Below are 27,430 nucleotides of genomic sequence, written 5' to 3'. Positions count from 1 at the left end.
TTGAGTCAAGCTAAAATAAGGCTTAGCGGTTTTATTCCTTGCAGAGATGTTTTTACATTATTTTAATTCAGTCTGCGAAACACAAGCTTCTTATTGTCAGCTCACAATGAGGTAAAAAAAGCGGCTTTATTTTTGGACGTTCGACATAATGTACAACGCGGAACACGATCTGTGCAGCAGAACGTGGTGCCCACGGTGCATTGTGTCCCAGGAGGTGCTGTTTTTACAATCACCTGGCGCTTAAACAAGGATCTGGGTAACAGGCACATTCGTTCAACACCAATTTGAAGCTCTCTTCGGTAACCCTAACAACCCTGAACGCCTTAAAAAAAACCCAACGCCATCTCTCCATTTGACACGAGTGATCATCACTTTGTGTCGTTAGAACCGGGCTGTGTGACAGCCCGAGGACTGTAGCGTCCGGCTGCGCACGGACAGCGTGTGCGTGTCCGCCCGCCTGCCACGCTCCACACCCCAGCCCAGCGTGCGGGGCCCCCGAGGCGGCAGCACCCCGAGGCGGCAGCACCCCGCCGCATTTCACAGGGGTTAACGGAAGCCTTCGACTGTTAGGCAGCCAACGCGCCTCTCGCCGTCTAGAGCCGCCTTCCTCGGCGCTGAGGCAAACAGAAACACTGGTGAGCGTCCCCCAGAGCTTACAGGACCCCGGCGGCAGGAGAGCCCTCGGCAGCCCCTTCGCAGCACACCCCGTTCGAGGCGGGCCCCGCCATCCCCTCACACGCTCGAGGCGCCGCGACCCCGCAGCCTAGGTTAGCCACGCAGCGAAGGGAAGAGGGAAGGAAAGACGGAGAGGGCGGGAAGCTGCCCCTGCAGGCGGGGAGGCGCAGGGGGGCCGGCGTGGGCTGGCCCCGGCGGGGCGGGGCGGAGCGGGACGGGACGGGGCGGCCCCTCCAGGCAGCCGCCACTTCTGCAGCTGCCGGAAAGCCCCCGGCCTCGCGCGGAAGTGACGCCTCGTGCCACGCCCCCTCGCTCCCTCCCTCCCCCTCCCTCCCGGCGGCGGCGGCTCCGGAGCCGGGCGCGGCTGGCGGCGGCCCGAGGCGCGGCCGGGCGGGATCATGGCGGACGGCGTGGACCACATCGACATCTACGCCGATGTGGGCGAGGAATTCAACCAGGTACGCGCGGCCGGCGTGTACGGCGCAGCCCCTCCATTCCTTCCCCTTCTCTCGCCCGCCTTCGCCGCCGCGCCGCCTGCAGGGCCCTCGGCGCCGAGGCCGGACCGCGCCGCCGCCATTGTTCGTCCGGCTCCGCCGCCGGGCTTTCCCGCCGCCGAGCGTGCGGATCTGCCCCCTCCCCTCGGCGGGATGGGAGTGGGGAGGGGAGAGGTCGCGCCTCAGGCTCGTCCCAGCCTGTGGGCGCCCGGCGGGGCCCGGCTCGCTGGGGAGCGCCGCGCCGCTCGGCCGCGGTTTCTGAGGGGAGGCTGCTGGCGGGGAGGGGAGGGGAGGGAAGGGAGGGAGGCCGCGGTGCGCCGGGAGCCAGCGCTTCCCCTCGTTCCCTCGTCAAGTTGCCCGCGCGGAGGAGCGGCACCGGATCCCTCTCCCGCCCCGGCGCGGAGGAGGCCGTAGAGGACGGGACCCTCCCGGATGCGGTGGGGAGAGCAGCAGCTCCTTCCCGGCCGTGACGGCGGAGGGGAAATGCTGCCATTGTTCGCAGATGAATAAAAAAGCCGCCGAGCGGTAACAGTTTCTCGGCCGCTCTTTGCGGGGGAGGGAGAACTCGTGCAGCTTCACGCTGTTGGACAAACTGCCTTCCTGTTTTATTTTCTTAACGCTTAAATTCATTCTTCTCATCTGGCCATTAAAAAAGTCACGCAGCTCTTGTTTGGAGGAGGAGCTCTGTTTTGGTGGGCAAGTGTGGATGGAATAAACAGAACTTCCCTGGGTTACAAGTAGCCCACTTCTCTAGCCTTTTTTTTTACCTCTCACCTTTCCCCAAAAGCCGTGTGCCTACTTTCTTACCAAAGCCTGGCGTTTTTATCGGTTTTGTGTACCATCTGTCGTGTTTTGTGATTCTTGCACTTCTCCGGGTTGTGTTGCCCCAGATTGCATTGTTCCTGCCCTAGAACATAAATAACCGAGAACAACTGCACTTTCACTGGGCTTACTAAGCGATGCCCAAATGTTTGCCTGCTTGCCTGCCTGCCCTACAGAGAACTAGGAAATAAGTAATAGGTTATAGAAGTCACGGGTAATTTGGATTGTTTCTTAAAACTATCTCAGCGAATTTTAGTTCTTTATATATTTTTGTTGATAAAGTATTAATCTTCTGAATTAATTTCATGTATTTTAATTATAAAATAATGTCATAATAGAGAGTATGACATTAGGAGAGAGCTGATTTGCTCTTAGAAATCTTCAAACGTAGACAAACTCCGTTATAATTGAAGACCTGTTATATGAATTTAAATGGTGGTGAACCTCAGCACAATTCCACTGACTATAAGAGTTTTTTCAGTTTCTTAAATAACTTGGTTTTGTTTAAATCAGTTTACGGTTTAAAGCCTGATAACAAATTAAGCTTTTTTTTTTTTAAATAATTATTTGAATCCACTAGTGTCTGAGTAAGTTCATGTGTACAGAAGGCCTCAGCTTGGTCTTTTTGTTAGGAGTACAGTGCAGACAGGTACTGCCAGAACAAAAGTGATGGGGATGCTCCGTTTCACTTGCATAGTCCTGGTCTGCTCAGGTTATGGTTAATATTGATATTACCTATAGCATAAGGAAGGGTGATGAGAGATGTAAGTCTTGTAATAATTTGGTTTAGTTGATTCCAGCAGTCTTGGAACCCGTTTGCTCTTTCTACTGTATTCACTCTGGTTGCTTTCCTTGCTGGGGCTGCATTTCTGTAGTCGACTCTCAGTTTGTGAACCTTGCAAAATAGTAGGCAAAAAAAGCGCGAGGAGGCTAGTGCCCCTTTTCTCTCAGCTTAGCTTTGGGGTTTATTTTTTTTTGTTGTTGTTGTTTGTTTGATTTTTTTCAAAATTTTGCTGTTTGGTCTTTTCCTAGTTTCATTTTTTCATTTTGGCTCAGGACTTGTTCAGTTGAACTGTATTATCTTAAAATCGAAAGTTTTACTGTGAGAGATTGACACCTTTGCACTTTCCCAGTTCCTTCGGTCAAGTACGAGAGAAGGTGGTTGTTACTGTCTGCAGTATTACTATCTCTAAGTCTGATACGCTTGCGATGGGTTCTCTAGAAGCTTCTATTCATGAATTACTGCTTCCGATTTGAAGCTGAGAGCTTAAATTGATAATATGGGACATGGCTTTGTGTGTCTGTGGATGGTTGAAGATGACAGTTGAGAAAATACTGTAGGGAGAAAGTGATTTGCATTATTAATTTACGCAGTGGATTGCCTTATTAATTCGTGTTTATTTTACAAACACCGTATTGGCGAGGAGAATTTGCTGTATGTTTAAAGCAGTAAGTTACCGGTTTTTGATTGTCCTGCGCTTTGACTTGCCGACATTCGAGTTGCACTATGGGAACCCTTTCCACTAGTTTTGCCAGTCGCGGGGACTGAAAAATCCACCGCGCAGCTTTGTCATTCTCCTGGGTGCAGTATATCTGTATTTATACCGAAGCTAGGACAAAACCTTTGTTTGCAACTGTCGTAAATGGGCCATTTAGGACTTGTGGCTGGATGCGCTTCCCTTCATTGTTCAGAGCCTCAAGTACTCATCCCTGAGGCTCTTCAGTGATTTCTTTTTAAATGCCTTTTTCCAGGAGAAGATGAGGGGGTGGGGATAGGGTTTTTCAGCTTGATTAGTGCTAAATGAGCCAGAGGTTCTAAGGGTGAAATAAAGACCACAGAGACGTGAGTTTACAAGCTGGCTAAGGTGGATGACAACTGTCTTGTGTTGCATTTATCGCTGGTTGCGATGAGCTGGTTAATTTGACTTCAAAGTCCGGTCTCTTTTAGTGAAAATAAATGCAGATTTCCTATTCCATCTGGAGCTCATAAAAAAACTGTCTGTATTGCCTCTTACCCTTTCATTAATTTAGCGTTCATCATAATTATATTTTTTCCTTGAGCTTACAGCTTTACTCAAGTTGGGTTCCACCAGTTTTGTTTTGTGGATTTTTTTAATTGTACGCCCCCCCCCCCCTTTTTTTTTTGTTCAAAGAACGTGCTTGAATCATTTTCCAATTTTGTTCTTCTAAGCTGGCTCCCCCATCTAGCAGTCTTTTATTTCAAGTTTCATTTTGGGATGAGAGTCTCATAAATGTAGTTCCTGCATACATGGCTGGTGAACTTTAGAAATAGGCATTGCGTGTCATATTTTACTTTGACATGTTACCCTACACGTTACAGGTTTTGCTCTTCAAGAAACAGAGATCTGTGCTATACGTGTGAACTGCATTATCTGCACACAAATAGCTGAGGCTGGCATTCTCTTGATGGCAGAAGATCACAGTAGATTGGGATGCTTTAGCAAATACCAGGATGTGGTTTTGCTCACAAAAACCTAGAGCATATATGAAATAATGAGGAGCCTGTGTTGTGAGGCCAGCTTGGTTGTGACTCAAGGTTGCCTGCAACTTAGGCCAGGAAATTGAGTTACTTGCCTGCAGTTGTGAAGGTGCCACCGTGCTTTGTCAAGTTCTCTGATGCTCTGAACAGTTTTGGATTTCCAAAGTTGTTGTTTTTGTGATCTCTTTTTTTTTTTTTTTCCCTCTCCACATACACACATGCAAATAACTAAACAATCAAACCCTGTTCTTATACGTATGTGTATACATATATATATAAAAATCCTTCTGACCGAGCAAGGGATGCAGAACAAATGAAGGATCTTTTATTGCTGTGGAAAAGCATTTGCTTTGTTTATACTCTTAATAGTAGGCTTGCGTAGTTGCAGTGTGGATCCGTCGGAACATGCATGTAGTGTTCTAGTTTGATATGTAAATGCTAACAAATTAAAAATGAAAGAGTTTTGACTTTGTATTTTGTAACTGGATAATAAAAGTGATTTGCATGGAGTGAGCAGCAAAGGGGCTAATTACCTGGAAACCTCTGTGGCTACAGATTCTTAGGAACGTGTTAGTTACTCTCTTGATTTCCTGACTGTAACACAGAGAGGAAAATATTTTTGTGTAATAAATAATAAGCTAACATTTAATGGCCACATAAACCAGGTTATTAAAAAACGCCTTTCTTTCAGGAAGACAGTTGTCTCGTTATGGGAGGGGATGGGCATATTGTTGTAGATTAAATTTCTACTCAGAAGGGCAGAGCTGCCCTGGTAGTAAGAAACATAAGCTGGCAGACCTGCATGTGTTAGAAAACGCACGTTCAGTATCTTGCTGCATATGTATGTGGTCAGTTCTGTGGCCTGCTGACAGGGGCCTAGGGAAGAGATAACCTTTGTATATTTGCAAATACCAAACTACAAAGAAAACTTGAGGTTGTCTCATCTGGTGCTCCTAAGGCTCGTCCTAATGCAAACAGCAATACTGCCTACGTTTATACTTTCAAATGCCTGTGAATTTTTAGTTACTCTATTTGACAAGGGATCAGATTGCCTAAATTTTAGCGATGTCCACTTGTAGAGCTGAGAGTGTTTGGGCCTGGAGAGTAAACGTGAATCTCACGTCTAACAAACTTTTCCACCGCGGTGGATGTTTCTGCCACAGGCTGTGTGCTATTTTAGAAGCGTCAGAGGCCTGCTGTTTTGTTATGGTTCCGGTCTGTGTGTTCAGATGGCTAACCAAAACCAGGAAGATTTTTGCTTATCTCTTGAACTTGATGTTCATCAGGACCCACGGACTTTAAAAAAATGAAAATGCTAACATGTATCTAGAGTTTTTGACTACAGTTATTGTAACTCAAAGGGAATAAGGGAGAAGCTGAGTAGTTTGCTTTTTCTTAATTGAATGGGTTTTTTTCAGAAGCAAAAAGGTTTTTAATGAAATTTTATTTACATCACTGATTTTTTTTTAATGTTTTCTTGGAAGTTATCTGAACGGAGTTGTGCAAAAAAACCCGAGTCTCTGAGATGTATGTACAGTTTAAAGATGTGTTATTTAAAAATCCCAACAAACAACTGTCCCAAAAAGGTTTTTGTAAAGGGAGTAAGCAGTTCTCCTGCAACTTGGAGGAGTATGGCTGCTAAATTCCAAAAACTAATAATACACTTAATCTGTCCCTTCTGGACATGACCATGATGTTCCATGTGTTTATGGCTTTCATATTTGAATGTTGCAAAACACTGCAAACTAATCTAAATACAAAATATTGAGGAAAGCTGAGTAACTGGAAATGTAACAGCTAGTCTGGCGTGAATCTTGGAGAATGTATCTTTTCAGTACCCTTTTTATTCACCAAGTCCTACTTAATAGCACAGAATGTGGAATTTCCTGAGCAAATGGTTTAGTGTTTCAGACTTTGGTCTAGTTAAAACATGGGCTTTGGAAATCTTTAGCTACTCTGAGTCTGCTGTAGAGGTGGCCATAGTAATGACACTGACTTTACAGATGAAAATACTTAGAAGTAAGGTTTTGAATTTCTGCAATTGATCAGAAATAATTTCTCTTGGTGCTTGATGGCCTTCTCTTGAGAAGGGGGTGGAAAAAGAATTCCTGATACAAGCAGAGCATTTGTCGAAATAGCTAATAGTAGAGAAGTAATGCTTCCTGTGTGCTTATTCTTAATCATCTCTATCTGGGAAAGAAGGGTGTGTTTAAGTAAGTTTCCATGGCACCCATGTGAAGGAGGAAGGGTTGCTGGATCTTGTGCAACCGCCATCGGACACCTCTTTTCCGTCTACACTTGCAGTTGCTGACTCAGATCGTTCTTAACCATTTAACCACACACCTTGTTGACAGACTGGGAACTGAATTAATTCTGCGCTGGCTGTAAAACCAGCATGATGTAAGAAGAGATTATGGTGAGCAACATCAGGTTTTCTGTTGTATCTTTGTGGACTTAAATTAAGGCACTAATGCTATCGGGCATTCTCCCTCCTCCTACCACACACCACCGCCCCCCCCTTCCTCCCCCCAGACTCTGCTGCCCTGATAATTCTCTTCCTTCTGTGATGGTGACCTGGAAGCTTGTGTGAACAGAAACTTGATCTGTTTCAGAGGAGTTTCTTACCACTGGGGAGGTGCATCAGAGCTGTAGATTGCTGCCTACTCTGGTATTCTGGCAATGCTGACCTCACCCTTCTTGGAGAGTTGGGTTCGTGTACATCCATCTGCAATAAAATTGGTGGCTGCCTGTTTGGATCTGTCTACCAAGACTAAATTCCTAACTTCCCTGAAGACATCATCCATACATACAGATGAGAATTACTGCACGTTCAGTAGAGGATTTCCTTAATTGCCTTGTGACATCATCTTTAATCTTGCTGTAAGATGTCAGGTTTCAGCTTGTCCCAGGCAGTTCCTTGAATCTAGTTTCATGAGCTATGATGACAGGAGGAATCAAACTGAGATGAAAAATTGAACAGACTAGGTGAAACTACAAAACATCCTTACTTAATTTCAGGATGATAAATTTACCTTGAGTGAAATAAATTTTCTGTTGTATTTTCTGGTGGATGGGTACAGTGCGGTTTACTAACAATCAAATCTTACTTGAATATCTTACTTGATTGACAATGCCAAAACTTAGCTTATCTGGGGTGGGTTTTATTTTCTGGGTTTTTTTTGTTTTAAGTTTTCGGTGATTGTTGTGGTTTTGTGTGGTGGGGTTCTGGGGGAGAAGGGGGGCTGCAGCAGTGGCTTCTGCAGGAAGCAGCTAGAAGCTTCCCCCAGGCCCAAGAGTAAACACCAGCTGGGCTCAAGGCCAGAGGTGCCAACCCATTCAATGATGGTCACAGCACCTCTGTGAATGACACTTGAGAGGAAAAAAATGCAAGCAGCTGCTTTTTGCCACCAGAGAAGGGAGTGAGAAGATGTAAGACATTGTGCAGACACCACAATGTCTTCACAATGTGAAGAGGGGTTGGAGGAGGCACTGGAGAGAGACTCCCCTGCAGCCCCTGGAGAAGACTGTTGGATCAGGTTGTCCCCCTACAGCCTGCAGAGATGGTGGAGAGTGAAGACCGCACATCATCTGATGCCTCAGAAAGCCGGAATCCAAACTCGATAGCCCTGGTGACTGTTAAGCAGGTATCCTCTATTGCAGCGCTGGGCACACAGGGGCTCGCTCCTCCAGATGTGTGCGCCCATTAAAGACAAATTGCTCATATTTATACAGATTAACTCTACATATTCATTATAATTTCTAGGAAAAGGCAGAGTTATGCAAATTATTTCTAAGAAGTCATTTATATTAATTCCCCACAGATAGACCATGCTTAGTGACACCCAGGGGGTCCCTCTGGTCTCCAGGGATGAAGGCTGAACGCCCTTCTCACTCTCAGCGCACACTCCCCATGTCTCCTCTCCATGCTTATCTGGGCTCCTAATACCTGCACCAACTAGTTAGTTTTTGGCTGAAAACAAGATGTGCTCTGTCTCTTAATTGGTCATTAGCCTCATTATTTATGACTCCCCTATCTTCTGCTTCCTTTAGTTTCAAGGCTGTTACACTATTCTGGTTAAGTTTTGTAGCCGCTTTCATGAAACAGCTTATGTGATTACAGCCAAATTCTGCTAAAATCCAAAACACACAAATTCTTACTTCTTTATCTTCAAGGCTGTTACTTGCATTGTTACGGTTAAGTTTTGCAGCTGCTCTCACAAGCAGCTTACACAGTTACAGCTTACTCCTAAAATAATCTATTCTTAAAACCATGAAAATTTTTATATTAAAGTTATATTAATTGTCTCTTAAGCTACATCTATATCAATCTATTCAGCATGATTACATTTCACTGAATCAATCTCCACAGAGATGATGGAGAGTGCAGCCTGTGGAGAAGCCCCATGCTGGAGTGGGTGGAGACACGTGGAAGATGTTGTTACCCATGGTGGAGCAAGCTCCTGGCAGGACCTGCAGCCTGTGGAGAGGCCCATGCCAGAGATTTGCTGGGGGAGATCAGGCTGGAGCACCCCATAGAAATGACCCATGCGAGGGCAGTTGAAGAGCTGAAGCCCCGTGGAAAGGACTCATTTTGAAGAAGTTCATGGAGGACTGTCTCCTGTGGGCAGGACCCCATGCTGGAGCAGGGAAGAGCGTGAGGAATGACTCCACTGCTAAGAAAGAATACAACTCACAAGGAACAGACCAAACACCCCCACCACTCCCCCTCCCCAGCCTGGAGGGGAAGAAGGGAGAGAAATAATGAATAAAGTTCAGTCTGCTAAGAAGGGAGGGGTGGGGTATTTTAAGGCTTGGTTTCACTTCCTATTATCTGACTCTGTTTCAGCATGTGTGTAGTTTGATAACTTAGATGGGTTTTTCTCCTTGCACGTTGAGTGTGTTTTGCCTGTGACGGTAAATGCGGAATGATCTTTCCTTGTCTTTACCTCCACTCCTAAGCCTCTCAATACAGATTTTTCTCCCCTGTCCAGATGAAAAGGGAAGTGATAGAGTGGCTTTGGTGGGCATCTGGTCTCCAGCCAGGGTCAAACCACCACAGTGATACTCTCTGTATGAGTAGCAGTTGATAGTGTTTTCATATTTTCAAGACATCTTACAATCAGGTGATGGCTGTGGATATATTAGATTTTCAACTGTGATTGCTAGCTTTGCAGCCTGTGTTTTGTGGACTCCAACTTGATGCTCTCTGTCATACCTGGTATCTTGGCCTATTCTATCTAGGATACTTATGTGTGTTTCTAGTTAGTGGATACTGAAATACCTCTGATAGAAACCACCTCACCAGATTTTTATGTTCTGGATCAGGGTGGAAGAGTCCAGGAACCCTTGGTGGGCTTCAGAAGTCATAGGGCAAAGCAATATGTGAAAATCAGTGTAGAAGCTGAAGGTTAACATTAAATACTGCTAGGCTTCTAAGCTTTGTCAGACCATCGTTGTTCATCGAGAAGTACTTGCTTTCCTGTCATTAGACATTTAGATGGTGCCTGCCTCTCACACAGACTGGGCTGTTCAATCATAAGAGATTGCTGTGACAGTTAAAAAGGATAGCAGCAGCCTATTGTGGAATTGGTCACCATTGAATATGGTAAGTGACAGTATATAAGATGAAAAATTCCAAGTACCAAAAGAAGCCTTTCTTTTAAAAATAGTTCCTTAATGCAAATATGCAATTCCCAGCTTCATTCATATTTGGAATTAAGCTTTGTACGTTTTTGTGAAGGGGAATCTTATCATCTACAGTCAACGTTTTTTACCCTTCTCTTAACTGTCTGTATTCTGTGATAGTGCAGCTGTCTTCATAATAAAAAGTAATGAATCAGCAGGTAGTCTTGGACCTTTCTGTCTGCCTAGCACGCTGTTTGCATGGTCTACTTCAGACTAAATTTAGTCTGACCTTTTGGTCCAAATATTTCTACCACACTTGAGATTCAAAGATGTGTGAAAGACCACTGGTTGATCATGACCTGTCTGTTCCTATTTAGCTCATAGGATGCAGTTGTTGACTGCGTGAAGCAGAGCTGCTGGAAAGAAACTCTCATTTCCATTCCCTCTGAAAGGAATCTAATTCACTTGGCCAGAACTGTGCTGTAACCTCTACCAACCTAAAGAAGGGAGTGGTTCACTCCAAAACCCCACGATGCTTTTCTGAACCAAAGTGTTCTGGAGGCAGCTGTGATGTTGTAGAATAATCCCTCTGTAGCCTGTGAATAAATAAATGAATACCCTCGGGTTTATTAAATTTAATGAAACAAAATCAAATTCTGTCCCTGTCTGGCACCTCTGTGAATGAGATAAAATCTTGTTAAGGAATGCAGAAGAAATATGAAAAATAGAATGTTGTGTTTGTAAGTAGGGCTCTTACTGAAGCTCAGTCTGTTCACTCTACTAAATGTATTGATGGAAAAAAGATTTGCTTGAGAGTGGATGTTAGCTTCACATTTTGCACGTTGGTGCCTACTTGCTGCTATTGATCACTGTAATTCTGGGAGTAGGGCTTGTGGGATTTCTGGTTTTCTGTTTATATTAAAAGGGCAGATGTATTGCAAAACAGGGGCCAGAGGGTTGTTTTGTGAATTTTTTCACCCATGTGCTGTGGGTTTGTTTGGGAAGGTTTTGGTGGTAGGGTGGGCTGCAGGCATGGCTTCTGCAAGAACCTGCTAGAAGCTTCCCTAAGGTCTGACAGAGCTGATACCAGCTGGCTCAAGGCTGGACCGGTAGCTGACCAAAGCTGAGCCAGTCAATGACGGTCATAGTGCTACTGTCATAACATATTTAAGAAGGAAAAGAAACCCTGCAAGTGGCTGCTTTTTGCTGCCAGGGAAAGGAGTGAGAAGATGGGAGAAACTTTGAAGGGACCAAGGTCTGTGAAGAAGGTGGGGGAGGAGGCGCTCCAGGTACTGTAGTGAAGATTCCCTGGCAGCCCCTGGAGAAGACCATGGTGGAGCAGGTTGTCCCCCTGCTGCCCATGGAAGATGATGGGGAGCAGAGACCCCACTTGCAGCCCATGGAGGATCCCACACTGGAGCAGGTGAAAGCACATGAAGGATGCTGTGACCCCATGGAAAGCCTGCACTGGAGCAAGTACTGGGCAGGTCTCTGCCTATGGAGAGAAGGGAATCATGCTGGAGCAGTCTGTTCCTGAAGGTCTGCACCCCACGGAAGAGACCCATGTCTCCACTGTTGGTGAAGAGCTGAAGCCCTGTGGGAAGGGACTGCAGAAGTTTGTGGAGGACTGTCTCCTGTGGGTGGGATCCCATCCTGGAGCAGGGGAAGAGATTGAGAAATATCTCCCTGAGAATGAAGGACTATCAGAAGCAATTCATGAGGAACTGACTGAAACCCCCATTCTCTGTGCCACCCGGGAGGGGAGGAAGGGAAAGAAATCATGAATAAAGTTGAGTCTGGGAAGAGGTTTTTTGAGATATGGTTTTATTGTTATCCTACTCAGTTTTTATTGGGTATTTTCTTTGGAGGGTGGAGGGAACAAATTAGATGCATTTTATTCTGTGTTGAGTCTGTTTTGCCCATGACATGAATTGTGGAATGATCTCTCCCTGTCCTTATCTCCACTCCTAAGCCTCTCAATATATATTTTTCTCTCCTGTCCATCCAAAAAGGGGAGTGATAGGCCTACTTTGGTGAGCATCAGGCCTCCAGCCAGGGTTAAATCACCACAGTGATCACCACATTCTGTCAATTCAGAATGTAACAGAAGTCATAAGAATTTTGTATACTTAAATGTGGATGGGATTGGGGGTTAGCTTTTCAGCAGGAATGTTGTGTAAATGTTGAATCGGACTTGCCATGTCTGCGGAACATGGGAGCTAACACAGCATTTTGTTTCAAGTAATCATTAGTGTTTAATGTTAAATTTAATCAAGGCGTCTTTGTATTTTAGGAAGCTGAATATGGTGGTCATGATCAGATTGATTTATACGATGATGTAATTTCTCCATCTGCGAATAACGGAGATGCCCCAGAAGATCGTGATTACATGGATTCTCTTCCACCCTCTGTTGGGGATGACGTAGGTAAAGGAGCTGCACCAAATGTTGTCTATACATATACTGGAAAAAGAATTGCCCTGTACATTGGAAATCTCACTTGGGTGAGTATCCTTACTACTGTTTCAATGTTACCAGGAATTTTAAAACTACAAATACAGTATTTTATAAACATTTTTGCTTCAAAATGGTTTTATAAGAAATATTGAGTACAGCAAAGTAAGTGTTGTTTGAGGAATTTTTTTTGTTGGTTTTTTTTTTTAACTTGAAATGTATTAAGCCTGTCTGGATCTGTCTTGATGTCTAAAACTAAGGAAATCTTCAGTTAATGTGAACTTCAAAGTTTCCTCTTGTGTTTTAAGAGTTATGAAGGCATATTTTTGTGACCTACTTCTTGAGATTTTTAAGAGAAGCAAATGAAAGGGGAAAACAAGCAAATGCTTTATGCCTGCAGATACCTTAAGGCTACAGAATGAACCTATTTTTTCAGTAGAATCATTAAATGGTTTTGTTCTAGAAGGCATTTAAAATCATCAAGCCCAACCATTAACTCAACACTGCCACCTCTATCACTAAACCATCTCCCGAAGTGCCTCATCTGCACCTCTTTTAAATACCTCCAGGAATGGTGACTCAACCACTTCCCTGGGCAGCCTATTCCAGGGCTTGATAACCCTTTTGGTGAACAATTTTTTCTTAATATCCAATCTAAACTTCTCCTGGCACAACTTGAGGCTGTTTCTTCTTGTTCTGTCATGTGTTGCTTGGGAGAAAAGACCAGCACCCACCTGGCTACTACCTCCTTTCAGGTAGTTGTAGAGAGCAATTAAGGTCTTTTATCAGCTTCCTTTTCTCCAGGCTAAAGAGCCCCAGTTCCTTCAGCTGCTCCTCATTAGACTTGCACTCTAGACCTTTCACTAGCTTTGTTTCCCGTCCCTGGACCAGCTCTGGCACCTCAATGTCCTTGTAGTGAGGGGCCCAAAACTTAACAGAGTACATAAGGCATGGCCTCACCAGTGCTGAGTGGGATGATCACTTCCCTGGTCCTGTTTCTGATGCACAACTATTTCTGATCATAAACCCTTACTGAAATTTTTAGTTTAAAAAGGGGCTGAAAGATTCTCTGAGTTTTTATTGAAATTACTTTCACCATTTCCCAAAGCCATTTTCCACATCCCTTTTTCCAGGGCAGTGACTCTTGCAATACATTGGTTTTCAGGTATTTGCCTTGAGGGTTAATTCGGCCATCCTAGGAGGAACAGGTTTGGGATAACTCACTGAACAGCAGTTGCCCTTGGGACAGTTACTTTTGTTAGCATTGAAACATTTTTAAATCAGTTGCAGTTAAGCAGAGCCCAAGAGCTGATCAGTGGCTCAGTTAATCAGAGTTTATATCTGCTTACCTGAAATTTTTTTCCAAGTCCTCACATGAAAAGTTCTCATTCAAGGTTTTCTTTCCCCTGAGTTTCTTACTACTAGTGCTAAATTTGGGAAAGAGTGCTTTATTTGGAGCTTAGGTGGTTTTTTCATTGCTTATTACAGTATTGTAATTTCAGGAGCTAGTATTTACTTCAGCATTGCTGTTCTGTCTGTTTCCTTCACATTTAGCTGTCAGGAAAGTAATTTGTTGAATTTGTGAAAGAAGCCTTGATTTGAAAGAATCAGTTCAGAATATTGAAAACCTGCTCTGCACTTCCCACATGAAATTAGAGGTGATAGAGTTACAGAAGTAGGAAGGAAACCCGAAGTATCAGTGTGTCTGTGAATCTTTGGATAAGAGTGAAATTGTTAAACGTTACTTAGTAATTAATAGGAAGGAAGCTAATAGGTTTGTTTAGGCAGAAGCAGTTGTTTCTAACCATAGTTTCTGTACTGGTTTCCTTTCTTTTGTCTGTAAATCCCAATATTTTTGTGCACCTGGTTAATGTGGTACATAAAATTGATTTTGTGTGGAAGGAATAGATTCAGTGGGAGATCGGTTGTAGAAGTAATTACTGACATAGTTTAAGACTTTCACTCTCAGAAAACAAAGTTACCCAAATACAGTTTTAATTTTTGTTACATACTCTAGCTGGTATACTGTGTGGAGGGGTTGATGCAGTGTAGCATATGGGGAAGTGTGTGCATTTTTTAAAACTAATTTTCTAAGAACTGTAAAATACAAATGACTGACCGACTGCTCTCCCAAAGTCAGAAAATACTGGCAGCCTGAGCAAACTATTCCTCTTGACCAATTTCACGCCAAAACCAAAAAAGACACAGGAAACTTAGTTGCCCTTTTCATGGTGTTTTAAATAAGCTTTCATAGTTTAATGTTAAAAATGTTTTTCAGTGGACAACAGATGAAGACTTAACTGAAGCAGTTCATTCACTGGGGGTAAATGATATTTTGGAGATAAAATTTTTTGAAAATCGTGCTAATGGCCAGTCTAAAGGGTAAGAATTTGTCACTTGTTTTTTCTGTAAATGAACTGAAATGTGGGAAGATGGAAACAGGGAAAGAGTTCTCAGTTTTCTTAACTTTCTCTATGTGAACTGATAATCTTTTGTTGATTTCCAACAATGATTGGATATATAACTTCATACTAATGGCTTAAATTTCAGGCATAGATTTTCATGATGGTATTGTGCATCTCGTTATTTTGTGAGTTACATCTTGTCAATCTTCATTAAAACTGTTCTTAGATTTCAGTTAGTGTGGTGGTGATGTTTGTTGTTCCTTACAGGGTGAATGCTGTTGCCTCAGTCTCTACTACTAAATCTTTCTTTATGTGCTTTCTTTTCTGCTGCTGAAAGTGAGCACTTGCTTCTCAGTGAAAAACTCTCTAATCTTCCTTGCATGAATGAGCCTTTCTCCCTAGTAGTAATGACAACACACTGAATACTTAGTAATAACTACATCATGTGAATTCACTTATATTGTATTTATAATCTACCAAAAAGCTGCCTTTGTTGTGATATATTTTGATGTCTCTTGTACTCGCGCTTGTGGTTCTTGTATGTCTTAAAATGAGTTATTGTGTCTGTTCTGAAAACTGGACTAAGACCTGTGAGACAGTTTCCATATTTTGTTTTCAAGTATTCTTTTGCTGTCTGTGTATAACTCTTTTTCATTAGGCATCAGGATATCCAGGAAATGGAAAAACTAAGAGGTAACTTTTTTTTCCTTCTTTCAGGTTTGCCCTTGTGGGTGTGGGATCAGAAGCATCCTCCAAAAAGTTGATGGATTTATTGCCTAAAAGAGAATTGCATGGGCAGAATCCTGTTGTGACTCCCTGTAATAAACAATTTCTGAGTCAGTTTGAAATGCAGTCAAGGAAAAGTAAGCCTTTCTCGTGTACTGTCTTGGAAAAACAGAAGTGTATTCCATACTGCAGCTTTTCCCTCGGCATCTGATATTTTCCACGTGGTGTAAAATAGCTGTAAAGTACTTCCACAAAAAGCAGCTTTGGTTAAAGATGTTCATCTTAAAAATATAAATTTACAAAAACCCCAATCACTTAATACACTGAAGATGTTTTGGCAAGAGAGCTCTCACTGAAAGAAGGCTGCAGCTTTGTGAAACTCTTGTGGATTTAATTATTTTTTTAAAAGCACAACAGCATTTAGAAATTTAACATTTGTAGACAAATTGGACTAAATTCTGATGTCTGAGTAAGTTGTACTTAAGATAAAATGAGGAAGACGGATTTTGTGTTGTGCTTTCCTCCAATATCTTGTCTACTGCTTCCCAGTCCTCATGTAAATGTGTTCCTTAGTGTCCTTGGGCTGCATTAAAGGAAGGACTGACAGTCTCCCATGATGCCATTTTATTTCTATAGGTATACTAGAACTCTGCCATATTTTAGCAGAGCACTTTTTCCTTCCCAGATGGCTTTGGGTACCAAGGAACAAGTTGAAGCTTGTAAGGCTGTGCTTTAGTGCTGCATAAAACTTTAGGTCAGGAGTTGAAAATCTTTGTCCTGTTCTGATTTATGTGATTACACTTGTTTTTCTATTGCAGCCACACAGTCTGGCCAGATGTCTGGGGAAGGTAAAGCTGGTCCTCCAGGAGGAAGCTCACGAGCTGCATTTCCACCTAGTAATAGAGGGCGAGGTCGTTTTCCAGGTGCCATTCCAGGTGGAGACAGATTCCCTGGACCAGCAGGGCCAGGAGGGCCGCCACCACCTTTCCCAGGTAAAATAATTCATGTATGGAGTTTGTTTCATTTGTCTCTTCTTGTATTAGTGTGGTATACTTACTCAGGGAATTATATAGATCAGGGCAATTTGGTAATATGCTGCAGTCTTCAAAGCTGGATTGTAGAAATTAACAATATTTGTTGATAATCAGACAGAGAGTTTATTTCTACATTTCATAGCAATAAATTAAGACTTTTAAAAGATATATTATTTATAATTTGTCAATGTTAAAAAAATTAAGATTGATCACGTTAGCAAGTAGAATTGTTTTTAGTGCACCATAGTTCAGGTTTTCTGGGGAGAAAATGGGGTGAGAATGCGACTGTTGCAGAGTGTAAAGTAACTCTGTTCCTTATTGCATTACAAGTTTGCATATCATCAGAAACTCAGCTTTGATTCATGCACACTGGCAGGTCAGTTGGCACTTAGAATGCCACAAATTTGAAGATGGAGTGCTTGGTCAGGTATCTGATGTGGGAGAAATTACTGTTTAGCAGTCAGGCTGGCATTGCAGTGAAGTTGTCATTTCAGCTTAAGCATTTTTAATAAATGTCATTCAGTAGTAGATTGCATACTAATCTGGTAGATTGGGTCGTGGAAAAATTGAAAAATCACTAATGAGGACCTGAAAGTAGGTTTGGATACTGCATTTATCTTATGTTCTCCAGTATAGGTTTTTCCATATTTTTATTTTATATCATATCTTATGCCATATATGAAATACAAGCTGCAGGTGTAAGTAGGATAAAATGTTTTCTAGTTTTTATAAGCTTTTGCAGGTTGTGGTAGCAGTAACAGGTGATTACCTGATTGGGGGGGAGGTTTGCCAGTTTTCAAGTTGCTGTTCTCTTTAGATATTCATAGTCAAGCAACTGTTTAAGTTTTCCTAGCTATTGGACCCAAAGTAGCACCACGTGTGTCTTGTGTAAGTTGCAAATTGCTCAGTGAGGGTTGTCATCAGATGTTTTTTGTTGTGTTGTTTGCTTGGGTTTATTTTTTAAAGACAATTTTAATTATTGTGGCTAAGTCTCTTTTATTTCTTTATATTTATTAACTCCATTTTATTTATTTATTTATTTATGTATTTTTATTTTAGCTGGACAAACTCCCCCACGTCCACCTTTAGGTCCTCCAGGCCCACCAGGCCCACCAGGTCCTCCACCTCCTGGTCAGGTCCTCCCACCTCCATTAGCTGGACCTCCTAATCGTGGTGACCGTCCGCCACCACCAGTTCTGTTTCCAGGACAGCCTTTTGGTCAGCCTCCACTTGGGCCACTTCCTCCAGGCCCTCCACCACCAGTACCAGGCTACGGGCCACCACCAGGTCCGCCACCACCTCAGCAGGGTCCACCTCCACCTCCGGGTCCATTTCCCCCTCGTCCGCCTGGCCCTCTTGGGCCACCCCTGACTCTTGCTCCTCCTCCACATCTCCCTGGGCCACCTCCAGGTGCTCCACCACCTGCACCACATGTGAATCCGGCTTTCTTCCCCCCACCTGCCAATAGTGGCATACCTACTTCAGACAGCCGTGGCCCACCTCCGACAGATCCATATGGCCGGCCTCCACCATATGACAGAGGTGACTATGGGCCACCTGGAAGGTGAGTGCTTTTGGTGTAATGTGCTTGGTAGAAGATTTTACTTCTCTTGTAAGAAGCATTTTATTTTCCTTTTAATGCAAATGTTAGAAATGATGAAAAGTAGGGCTGGAAGGGATCTCAAAAGTTCTCTAAAATGCCCCCTTTCAGGTCTCTAAGTGAAGTATCTCTCAGAAGCATGTTTGTAGCAGTAAGAAAATCCTGAAATGCAACATCAGTAATCTTAGTTTGAACTGTGTGTCTTCACTGTTTGTATTTGGCAGCATCATCACTCCATGTGTTCTACACGCAAACTTATATACGCTTCTCATGCAGCAGCTTCTGATTGTGCTTCTGTCTTAACTTGAAATTCTAACTCGTACCATAATCATTGTGCTTTGCAAGTTGTCTTTCTAGACTGCTCTGGAGTTCTGCTTTTTGAATATGTGTGTATGTTGAGTACAGCACCATACCCAAGCTTGTTCCATTTTCATATTCCAGCAGCTCTGCTTGTCCCTTTTTTCTTCAGCAGTCAATTAAAAGTTAGTTGTTGTCTCAAAAGCCAGTCACAAATTTACCGCAAGACTTGTATCTTCCTTCTCTGTCAAGATGCTTCTGCTCACTTGGTGCAATCTTGCTGTGCTTGTAGCAGTGGCTTTTCCTATGGTTAATCCTATCTGGGACAGTTTTAGTGTGACTTGACTTGTCGAGTTTTTCACATCTTGTTTGAAACATCTTTTTTCATCTGTGCTTTTTCCAAGCATCTCTGTCTTGCTGCTGTTTCTTGGTTTTCACCATATTTGTATTTGTCACAGAAAATTTTGGGATTGATTGTAAGAAAGACACTCTTTATGTAGTTACATGTGGATTTTTCAGTTGTGATTTTACTGCTAGCATGAGACACTTCTCTTGCTTAAAATATTTTCTGCAAAGGCACTTTGATTTGATTCTTCTTTTATAAAAAAAAAAAAAGACCCAATAATCTGTACATACTGTGTTCATACATAACTGTAGAAATTCAAGCATTTGGCTTAATTACCTGAAATATAATTAAATAAGGTGTTGGTTGTTTTTTGATGGACAAAGTCATCAGTTGTCTGAGGTTAATAGAATGTCTGGGGAGGGAAGGAGTGGGAATAGGACAGTATAACTTGCTGTCCAGTATTTTCATTAATAATGTTAAAACTATCATCCATAACTATTTAAATTGTCATTAATTATATATCATAGGCGTTTCACTGGAAATAACATGTCCATAAGAGAAAAATTACATATTCCATTCTATGGGAGGCACACGAAAAATAATACTCAAAACTCAGGGAGGTATGAATTTTTAGACATTTCCTCTTATGCTAAACTGGCTATAGGATCTTGTTCCACTTCTTGCAGTTAAGAGGATAGCATTGCTTATTGTTCTGCATTTTCTTTCTACCAGAAGAACTAACACTGTTCTAGAAAAATCAAGCAGTGGGCCAGTTTAACAGTCTCAGCATTTGTCTCTAACACGTTTCTCCAAATTTTCTATATGATACAGAGACTGGCTAATAGGACACTGCAAAACTTTAGGAAAATTTTTGTATAGGTTAACTTCTGTTACTTTGGAAACCCTATATAGGTAGCTAATAATTAAAGTAAAAAAGTGTAATGTATACAAGGATTCTGCTTTATTGCTTCCTCCTTACTGTGACTGGTTTGGAGATCAAATTGGAGCACCTTGAACGTGACCAGAAAAAAAAAAATTAAAAAAAAAAAAAATTCAGCTGCTAAATGTTGAAGTATCATTCAGAAAATTGAGTGTTTTAAAGATGATAGACTCTATTTGCTTTTTATAAGTTATAGCATTCTGGTCTTAGTTAAGATCTGGGAAACAGGATCATATAGTTCTAATACCAGTATTGTTATAAAAATGATCTCTAATTTTGCTCAAAGTCGCATTGCCTGTGTACATGCATTTCCACATCCATTCTATTGGGATAATATCAGATACCTTCAAGGGTTTTGTGAAAACTATAAATACTTGTAAAGCACGTATTAAGTGCTGCTGAATCTTCAATATAGATGGGATGAACAAGAATAAGTTATTTATACAGCAATGTCTTAATTGTTTTTTACCTTTTTTTTAAGCTTTCAGGATTTTATACTGTAACATGGTCCTTAACAAAAAACAAAACCAAACCCAGATCCTGCTTTCTTTTCTGTTTGTCACTTTGCTTAAAGTTGCAAACTTGGATTATTAAAACTGCAATGATGTCTTCTGAAGTTTTTCTTAACCTTTTAAATACTAGTTTTATTGCTTGCAGAGAAATGGATGCTGCAAGGACACCTCTGAGTGAAGCAGAATTTGAAGAAATCATGAATAGAAATAGGGCGATCTCAAGCAGTGCCATTTCAAGAGCTGTATCCGATGCCAGTGCTGGTTAGTAAGATTCAGTTAATTTGTTTGCTGTTCTACAGAACTGAAAAGCTTACAGTTTTTCCATTAGGAAACTCATGGTTCTGAAGTCACATTTCCCATAACGAGAGGCTGAATTTAGGTACGAGATGTGACTGATTTTGTATGCGTGCTGCAGCTAGTTTCTGAGAGTGTCTTCTGAGTACTGATCTGGACAGTGTTTTAGTATTTGGTTCTAAAGTAAATGATCTGGATGGCTGTGGAAGAGAATGATGATACTATCATAGATAAAAATTTGCATAATTCTCTGATCATGATCTCATGTCATTTTTAGGGGACTATGGAAGTGCTATAGAGACCTTGGTAACTGCAATTTCCTTAATTAAACAGTCCAAAGTATCTGCGGATGATCGCTGTAAAGTACTTATTAGCTCTCTTCAAGACTGCCTTCATGGAATTGAGTCCAAGTCTTATGGTTCTGGATCCAGGTAAAACTTTCCTCTTCCATCTGCCCTTACTAATATAAAAAAGTGTAGTACAGGAGTAGTTCACAGAGAAGAAACTAAGCTTCTAAAATTAGTTAAAGGTACGCCGAGTTGCACAAGAAGTGTGTGAAAGAACCAAATAGAGGTCTACTCAAATGTAGCTGCCTTTTTAATTACCTTCTCAAAATTGATCTGACTGTATTAAATTTAACTCTTTATTTATTAACCTTTCCTACATGGTCCTTTTGCAATGTGTAAGGTTCAAAATAGAATTATCTGTTAGCAATTACAATGTCCTGTGCATAATTTTATTAGAATTTGCTATTGAAAATTAAGGTTGGAATCAAGTATCTTTAATTTTCATTTTTCTTAAAAGCAATTTTCTCTATGCTTGTCACAGTAGAAATCCACTCGAGTTGGGCAGAATGATTTTTGCCTGTGACGCTTTGTCACACGGTGTAAAAATTGACACGTGGGTGGCTCGTACTTTGAAGAAAAGTTTAATGAAGTAATTTCTTTTAGAAGACGTGAGCGATCCAGAGAGAGGGACCACAGTCGGTCACGAGAAAAGAGTAGGCGCCACAAGTCACGGAGCAGAGATCGTCACGATGACTATTACCGGGAAAGAAGCCGCGAGAGAGAGAGGCACCGCGATCGCGACAGAGATCGCGACAGAGAGCGAGACAGAGAGAGAGAGTATCGCCATCGTTAAAGAAGGTGAGCATTTGTTTGCTGATCTTGAAGCTTACTGTTACTGCCTCACTGAAAGTGACTGCTCTAGGTTTGGGATTGTTTATGCCATTAATCTGTGCGTTTAAATGGTCCCGCAGTATGTACTGAATCACTTTCTTCTTGCAGCACCTGAGGTGAACATCGGTAAGTAGCAGCAGGTAACTGGTCGTGGGAGGGAGGGAGGGAGGGAGGGAGGAAGGGAGGGAGGATCTGTGCAGTTTGCATGCCGCCTTTTTAATTTTAGGTGGTATTAATGTTTGCAGTTTTTATGAAATGCAATTAAACCAATTCTTAAAAAAAAAAAAAAGGTAAGACAGACTGGTAAGTCTGCTCTCTTTGTAATCTTAGAAGATTATACTAAATTTATGGTTGTATTTTGTATTTTAAAATCAACTTGAGTAAGGACTGCAGCATTTAGCCCTTCATGTGTCATGTATGGATCATTTCAATGTAGGAAACGCACGTACATATGGTTGCTGTCCATGCACAAGTGTGGCGGTGGTTTGGTGGTTTTGGGGGAGGGTGTGTGTGTGCGTTGGGTTTTGGTTTGTTTTTCCCCCCAGTGAGTTTTTCATAAATTCAGGAAATCAGCTATATTCTGCTCTTTATTTTATAAATGTGACCTGCCAGTATCTTCTGCCCTCTGGCTAAATTCAGGTGTTGTGTTTGCTAAGATTTATGATCACTTGTTCCTTACCACTCTGATTTTTCATTCCCCTTCACCCCCTCGCCCCAATAGTAAAGTCATTTCCTGATGACTAGTAAACAAATGTATGACACAAGGATTGTTTCCTTTCTGGTTGTTCACAAACTAATGTGTTCTTTTATTTCATATATCTCATATATTTCATATATGTGTCAAATGTCTAGATAGCTACAGAGTAGCATGCTAAATCATGCTTTTTTCTTCTGAGAGCTTTAAAAGACACAGAAATGTTTGTCACTTTGTGTAATGTACCATTTTCAGGATTGGGAATTCAAGCTACACATGATACTTTATATTTGATAATCAGAAAAAACCCTACCTGTAAGTTTCTTTGCAGTAGTAGTTTCTTTTAGAAGGTTTTCCCTCCACATCTGCACTAAAATTGAAGCTTGCAGACTTGCCTATCTGCTCAACTTCTGGTTCTTACATGTACACTCAGGTTTCCTTTCCAGATTTGCATGTGGTATTTACTTACAGTTCATTTCCTGAAGTTAAGTTGAGCAAAACATTTTAGAAATCATACCAAATGTAGTATACTCCGAAGTGGAAAACATAATTTTATATTACTTGAGTGCAGAGTTTCTCAGTCAGGCTTTTGTGTCTCTGACTTCCATGGGAAATAGCGAACCCTGATACTAAATGCTGTAGTCTGTTGAGTGTTGGTTTGGGTTCATATACTAATGGGACATGTAGCAGTAACCTACCTAAAGGAGGGGAGTCAAAGGCTTATGTAGGAAGGTGAAATCAAGTTGACAGTGTGTGTCTGCCACTTGTGTAAAATAAATAAATAAATTGGTAGAAGTATTTCTGGAATTGCATAAAATAGCAACTGTGGTTCCTAATTGTAAAATGTTAGAGCATAAAAATGCAGATTTAACAAAAGTAAATGTAACTTCTTTTGTTGAACTGGATTTTTACTTTTTATGGTAAATAAGTATTTGTGATATTTGCAAATAGCTGTTATTAACAGAACATAATCATTGAGCTGAGTGATGGATGCATTTCCAGTGTTTTCCTTCTGGTAGAGATGAGCAACCCATGCTACAAGTTGTTAATAGCCTGGAATTTAAGATAATTTTATTTTACCCTTGGCATAATTAATTAGTCTAGCTATAATTTTTATATACTTGTGGATGTAGACATGGAGTTTCTGTGCCAGGTACAGGCTCCCTACCCTGTCACCTCAAAAAAACACATCAAATAGCATTAAGTTGCATTTCATAATTTCCAAAGCACAATTTAAAAATGAGACTGTGGTTTCAGTCTCAGTTCAGGTAGGATTTATATATGCAACTTCCTTAAGCTTTCTTGTGTGCTGGGACTACTCTTTCAGAGGGGTTGCATAGGTAAGATTCCCTTGTGCAAAAAAGAAAATAGGTCCTAAGTGCTTGATTGGTTGGGCAAATTCAGTATGCTGCATGTAAATGAAAGCATTTGGTACTTTTTTTAAAGTTAAGTTGTAAACATTTTGTCTTGTTGCTGTCTTAATGAAGAAAGGCCTTATTGTAGTTTTGTTTTTATATCTTTATGCACACACACATATAAAAAAATAGCTATTTCCTGGTTTTGTATGTTTCATTTTCACTAAGATGTATGTTGCCATACATTTTTTGTTTCATTCTTTACATTGATTAATACTCATAAACTGATTTAACAGTCTTTAGTTATTTAATAAATATCAGCAGTGCTGAAAAGAGTTACTCCCCATATTACTGTGTTTTGCCAGAAAACATGGAGTTGCCTCTGTGCCTGCACTCTATGAATGGCACCTATACTTCTCCTTACTGTGTACCTATAATCATAACTGTGATACTGTACTGGCATTTTTTAAAGTGTTACACATGTAGTTTAGAGGGATTTTAAAGGTCCGTTGTGAAAATTTTTGTATGCAGTGAAATTCAGTTTGTACTGTATTGCATTTCTAGAGTTGGGTTAAATTGGAATTATTTACTAAATGTATTTATAATAATAAAACTCTATTAAAAACTTTAGATGTACCATAGTGAGTATTTACACTTCTGTTTGTACACTTTGTGATTTAAAATTGAATTCATGGAAGGCTTCTGTGCTTTCAGCTGAGTAAGCCTTCATTTCATGTACATTGATAGCCCATTCTACAGAATTCCTCTAAACTGAAAGTTTCTTGGAAACATCTTTCTTGCCTTTGCTTGTAGAAAGCCTGTTGATATAAAAGACAATGGATTTAAGAAAAATGCTTAACTCTGTTAGTCAAGAAATCTAAGAATCCAATTGAATGATATTTAAAAGGATTAACAACATAATGATTGTGTACAAACAGAACAGTAATGCAACTTCATCAGCATGAGTCCTGGCTTTTTTAGACAGATATTTTTTATTTTAACTGATTCTCAATGATGTATTTCTAGTTGATACGTTGTCCCAATCTTAATCTGTCTGAATTTCTATAACTGCTGAATGTTAAGTTTTCATTTTATGTTTTTGTTTATTGGTGGATTATTTCCTATTTAAACTGGATTTGGACTGAATTGCAAAGACAAAAACGCACTAACATTGTAACAGTTGATATGTATGTAGACTTTGTACTCCATACTTCATGGGTTTTTTTCTGATTTTTCTGCTCTCAAACCACTGTAAGCAAAATCATTTCAAGTCTAATGTACTTCTGAGGCACATAGGTTTTTTTCAAAAACTGCTTTTGGCTCTCTGAAATAGTTTCAGCTTTGGAGTGATCTAAGAGCTAACACGGTTGGGATTGATCTGAGTGTCAGTAGGATGGGGAAATGGTACTGGTAGCTGAAGTAATATTATATTTTTGCTTGGATAAGTAGGAACTGTCATGTAACAGTGTGTTAGCAACCACTTAAACATCAACTGAAGTATGACATGAGCTTTTTGAGAAACCTTGTAAATTAATAGGAAAATGTCTATTTTGGTAAGTTATTTTAATAATAAGCTACTACTTGATTGGAGGTTTTTAAGTGAGTCATGTGGTAGAATTGTTCAAGACCTGGATATACATATATACCCCTATCTCGGATAATTTCATGTCTTAGCATTAAGCTATTATGAACATTATTTACTTAATATCTCTTTTTTTTTAAGAAAAAGTGTATTTTTTGAGGAGGCACATACATGGGGCCGGCACTAGTCTGTTGCATCTAGCATTCACCTGAGAGATTGTGCTTTGTGCATCTGATTCAGTATTTGAAATCCAACATAGAGTGAAAGAGGCAAGCAGTGCCGATGCTTTATGTGCTTCTTAAAGTCTATTGTAGAGCTACTCTGGTGCTTAATGCTCAGTGATTTCTCTCATTATCTGGAGGCTAATAAGGTGATCTGAAAAATGAACTGAAAACCTTATGCTGTTTGTTTTGAAATGCATAACTGCGTAACTTTTTATTAATCTTTTTCATGAATATTGCTGTGACTTTGTCTTCTGAGGAGTCTTTATACACACTTGTATTTTTGTGTTCCCCACATCCTTTTTTCTTGTGCTTGTGAAATCAGTAGTTTTGAAAAACTTAAAACTGTGTGAAAGTTGCCCAAGAAACTTCAGGGCTTTATAGCATTTGACACATAAAGAGGTTACTTGCAAGTGAAAATCTTGGTTTGGTGTAGTGTTCTCCAAATAATGAACAAATTCAGGTTTTCTTCCTTTTTTGCTCATTGTGGTTTGAGAACTAAGATTTCTTTAAAAAAAAAAAAAAGTAAAAAAATAATCTTCATTTTCCATGTTTTCCTGTGGCAGCCTGATCTACCTCTTTGTGTCTTCCTCATATATTATTGTGAAAGATACTTGCCAATAATTCACATCTTTAATTTGCAAATTAAAGATTTGAGTTTTCTGAACATGCCCCTCTGTTCATCAGTATTTTTGGTGAATAGACAGGCTGGGATAGTAGAAGAAAGACATATGATGAATGAAACTAGTTTGGGAGTATTCTTCCCATGTAAATATATTTATAAAATGAGGAAATTGTTCTGGTGTTAATCATAAATTATACACTAAGATTGAACAAAGATACCAGGTAAGTAAACTAATAAGCTGGGGTGGGGGGTGCAACAAATCTGGAAGAAGATGCTAGTGGTGGTAAAATAGTCTGTTTGTACACGTATGATGGGTAGAATCAACATTTGTATCTCAGCCTACACAAAGAAAGACAAATACAGGGTCAAGCTTTAAATTCTTTCTTTCTCACTGTGTTACTGCTAATGCATCACAGTATTTGGAGGTTTGTGTTGTTCTGGAATGTAGGTTAAGTTAAATCCAATTTTGGCTTTCAAGCTGATAACTTTGTGGGATTTTTGCTTTGTGTATTTTTTTTCATGTATAGAATAAGAGAATTACATGAAATAATTCTTAGGAGCTATTAGGATATGTTGGCAAATGTCTATCGTGCTTTTTACTGAAATGTGATAATGTTGGGAGATTGGATTTCAGTCTCTGAAAATATCAGAAAGTACCACAGTGCTATAACTAAACTTGGCCAGTGTATGCACATACAGCTTTACAATACTGTAGAATTTTCACTCTTCTGAAAGCTGTTTAAAGCATTTATATGCATATTTGGATAATTTGAACTAAAGGAGGGTTAAAAACCAGCTAGAGTTGCTACTGCAAGATGCTTTATAATATATAAGGAATCTATTGGGTTTTGTTGTAAAAGTCTGTCTGTGGGGGAAAAAATGCTCAAGCTGCATCTTGCATAAATAATACAAAAATGTTTCATCACTTAAATTTTGGGATTTCACTTGTGGATTGTTCTGGCATGAAACCCTAACTTTTAAACCACAAAATCAGTATTTAACAGATAAGTCTGAAATTTGGGTTTTACTAGTAGAAATGCTGAAAAACTGAT

The 27,430-nt window shown here is 40.7% G+C and overlaps 1 protein-coding gene across 5 annotated transcripts in view; it reads left to right on the top strand.

The window, feature by feature from the left end:
* The first annotated feature begins 1,038 nt into the window (after window positions 1-1,038).
* The window catches only part of CPSF6 (cleavage and polyadenylation specific factor 6), a 28,833-nt gene continuing 2,441 nt past the window's right edge, over window positions 1,039-27,430 (top strand). The window contains exons 1-10 of one of the 5 annotated variants that reach the window (XM_084273441.1): window positions 1,039-1,133; window positions 12,410-12,619; window positions 14,848-14,951; window positions 15,692-15,837; window positions 16,519-16,692; window positions 17,794-18,298; window positions 19,505-19,597; window positions 20,575-20,690; window positions 21,001-21,154; window positions 21,677-21,868. In XM_084273441.1, coding sequence (XP_084129567.1) covers window positions 1,074-1,133; window positions 12,410-12,619; window positions 14,848-14,951; window positions 15,692-15,837; window positions 16,519-16,692; window positions 17,794-18,298; window positions 19,505-19,597; window positions 20,575-20,690; window positions 21,001-21,154; window positions 21,677-21,863 — 1,749 coding nt within the window. In that variant the 5' untranslated portion in view covers window positions 1,039-1,073 and the 3' untranslated portion in view covers window positions 21,864-21,868. Of the gene's footprint in view, window positions 1,134-12,409; window positions 12,620-14,847; window positions 14,952-15,691; window positions 15,838-16,518; window positions 16,693-17,793; window positions 18,299-19,504; window positions 19,598-20,559; window positions 20,691-21,000; window positions 21,155-21,673; window positions 21,869-27,430 lie in introns of all 5 variants that reach the window. The other 4 variants (XM_084273440.1, XM_084273444.1, XM_084273443.1 and 1 more) reach the window with 4 other exon arrangements.

The sequence above is a fragment of the Gallinula chloropus genome, assembly GCF_964237585.1.
Source record: "Gallinula chloropus genome assembly, chromosome: 1".
In the NCBI taxonomy this organism is placed as follows: Eukaryota; Metazoa; Chordata; class Aves; order Gruiformes; family Rallidae; genus Gallinula; species Gallinula chloropus.
Note: the sequence above shows the minus strand (reverse complement) of the source record. Positions and strands in the feature narration are given on the sequence as shown.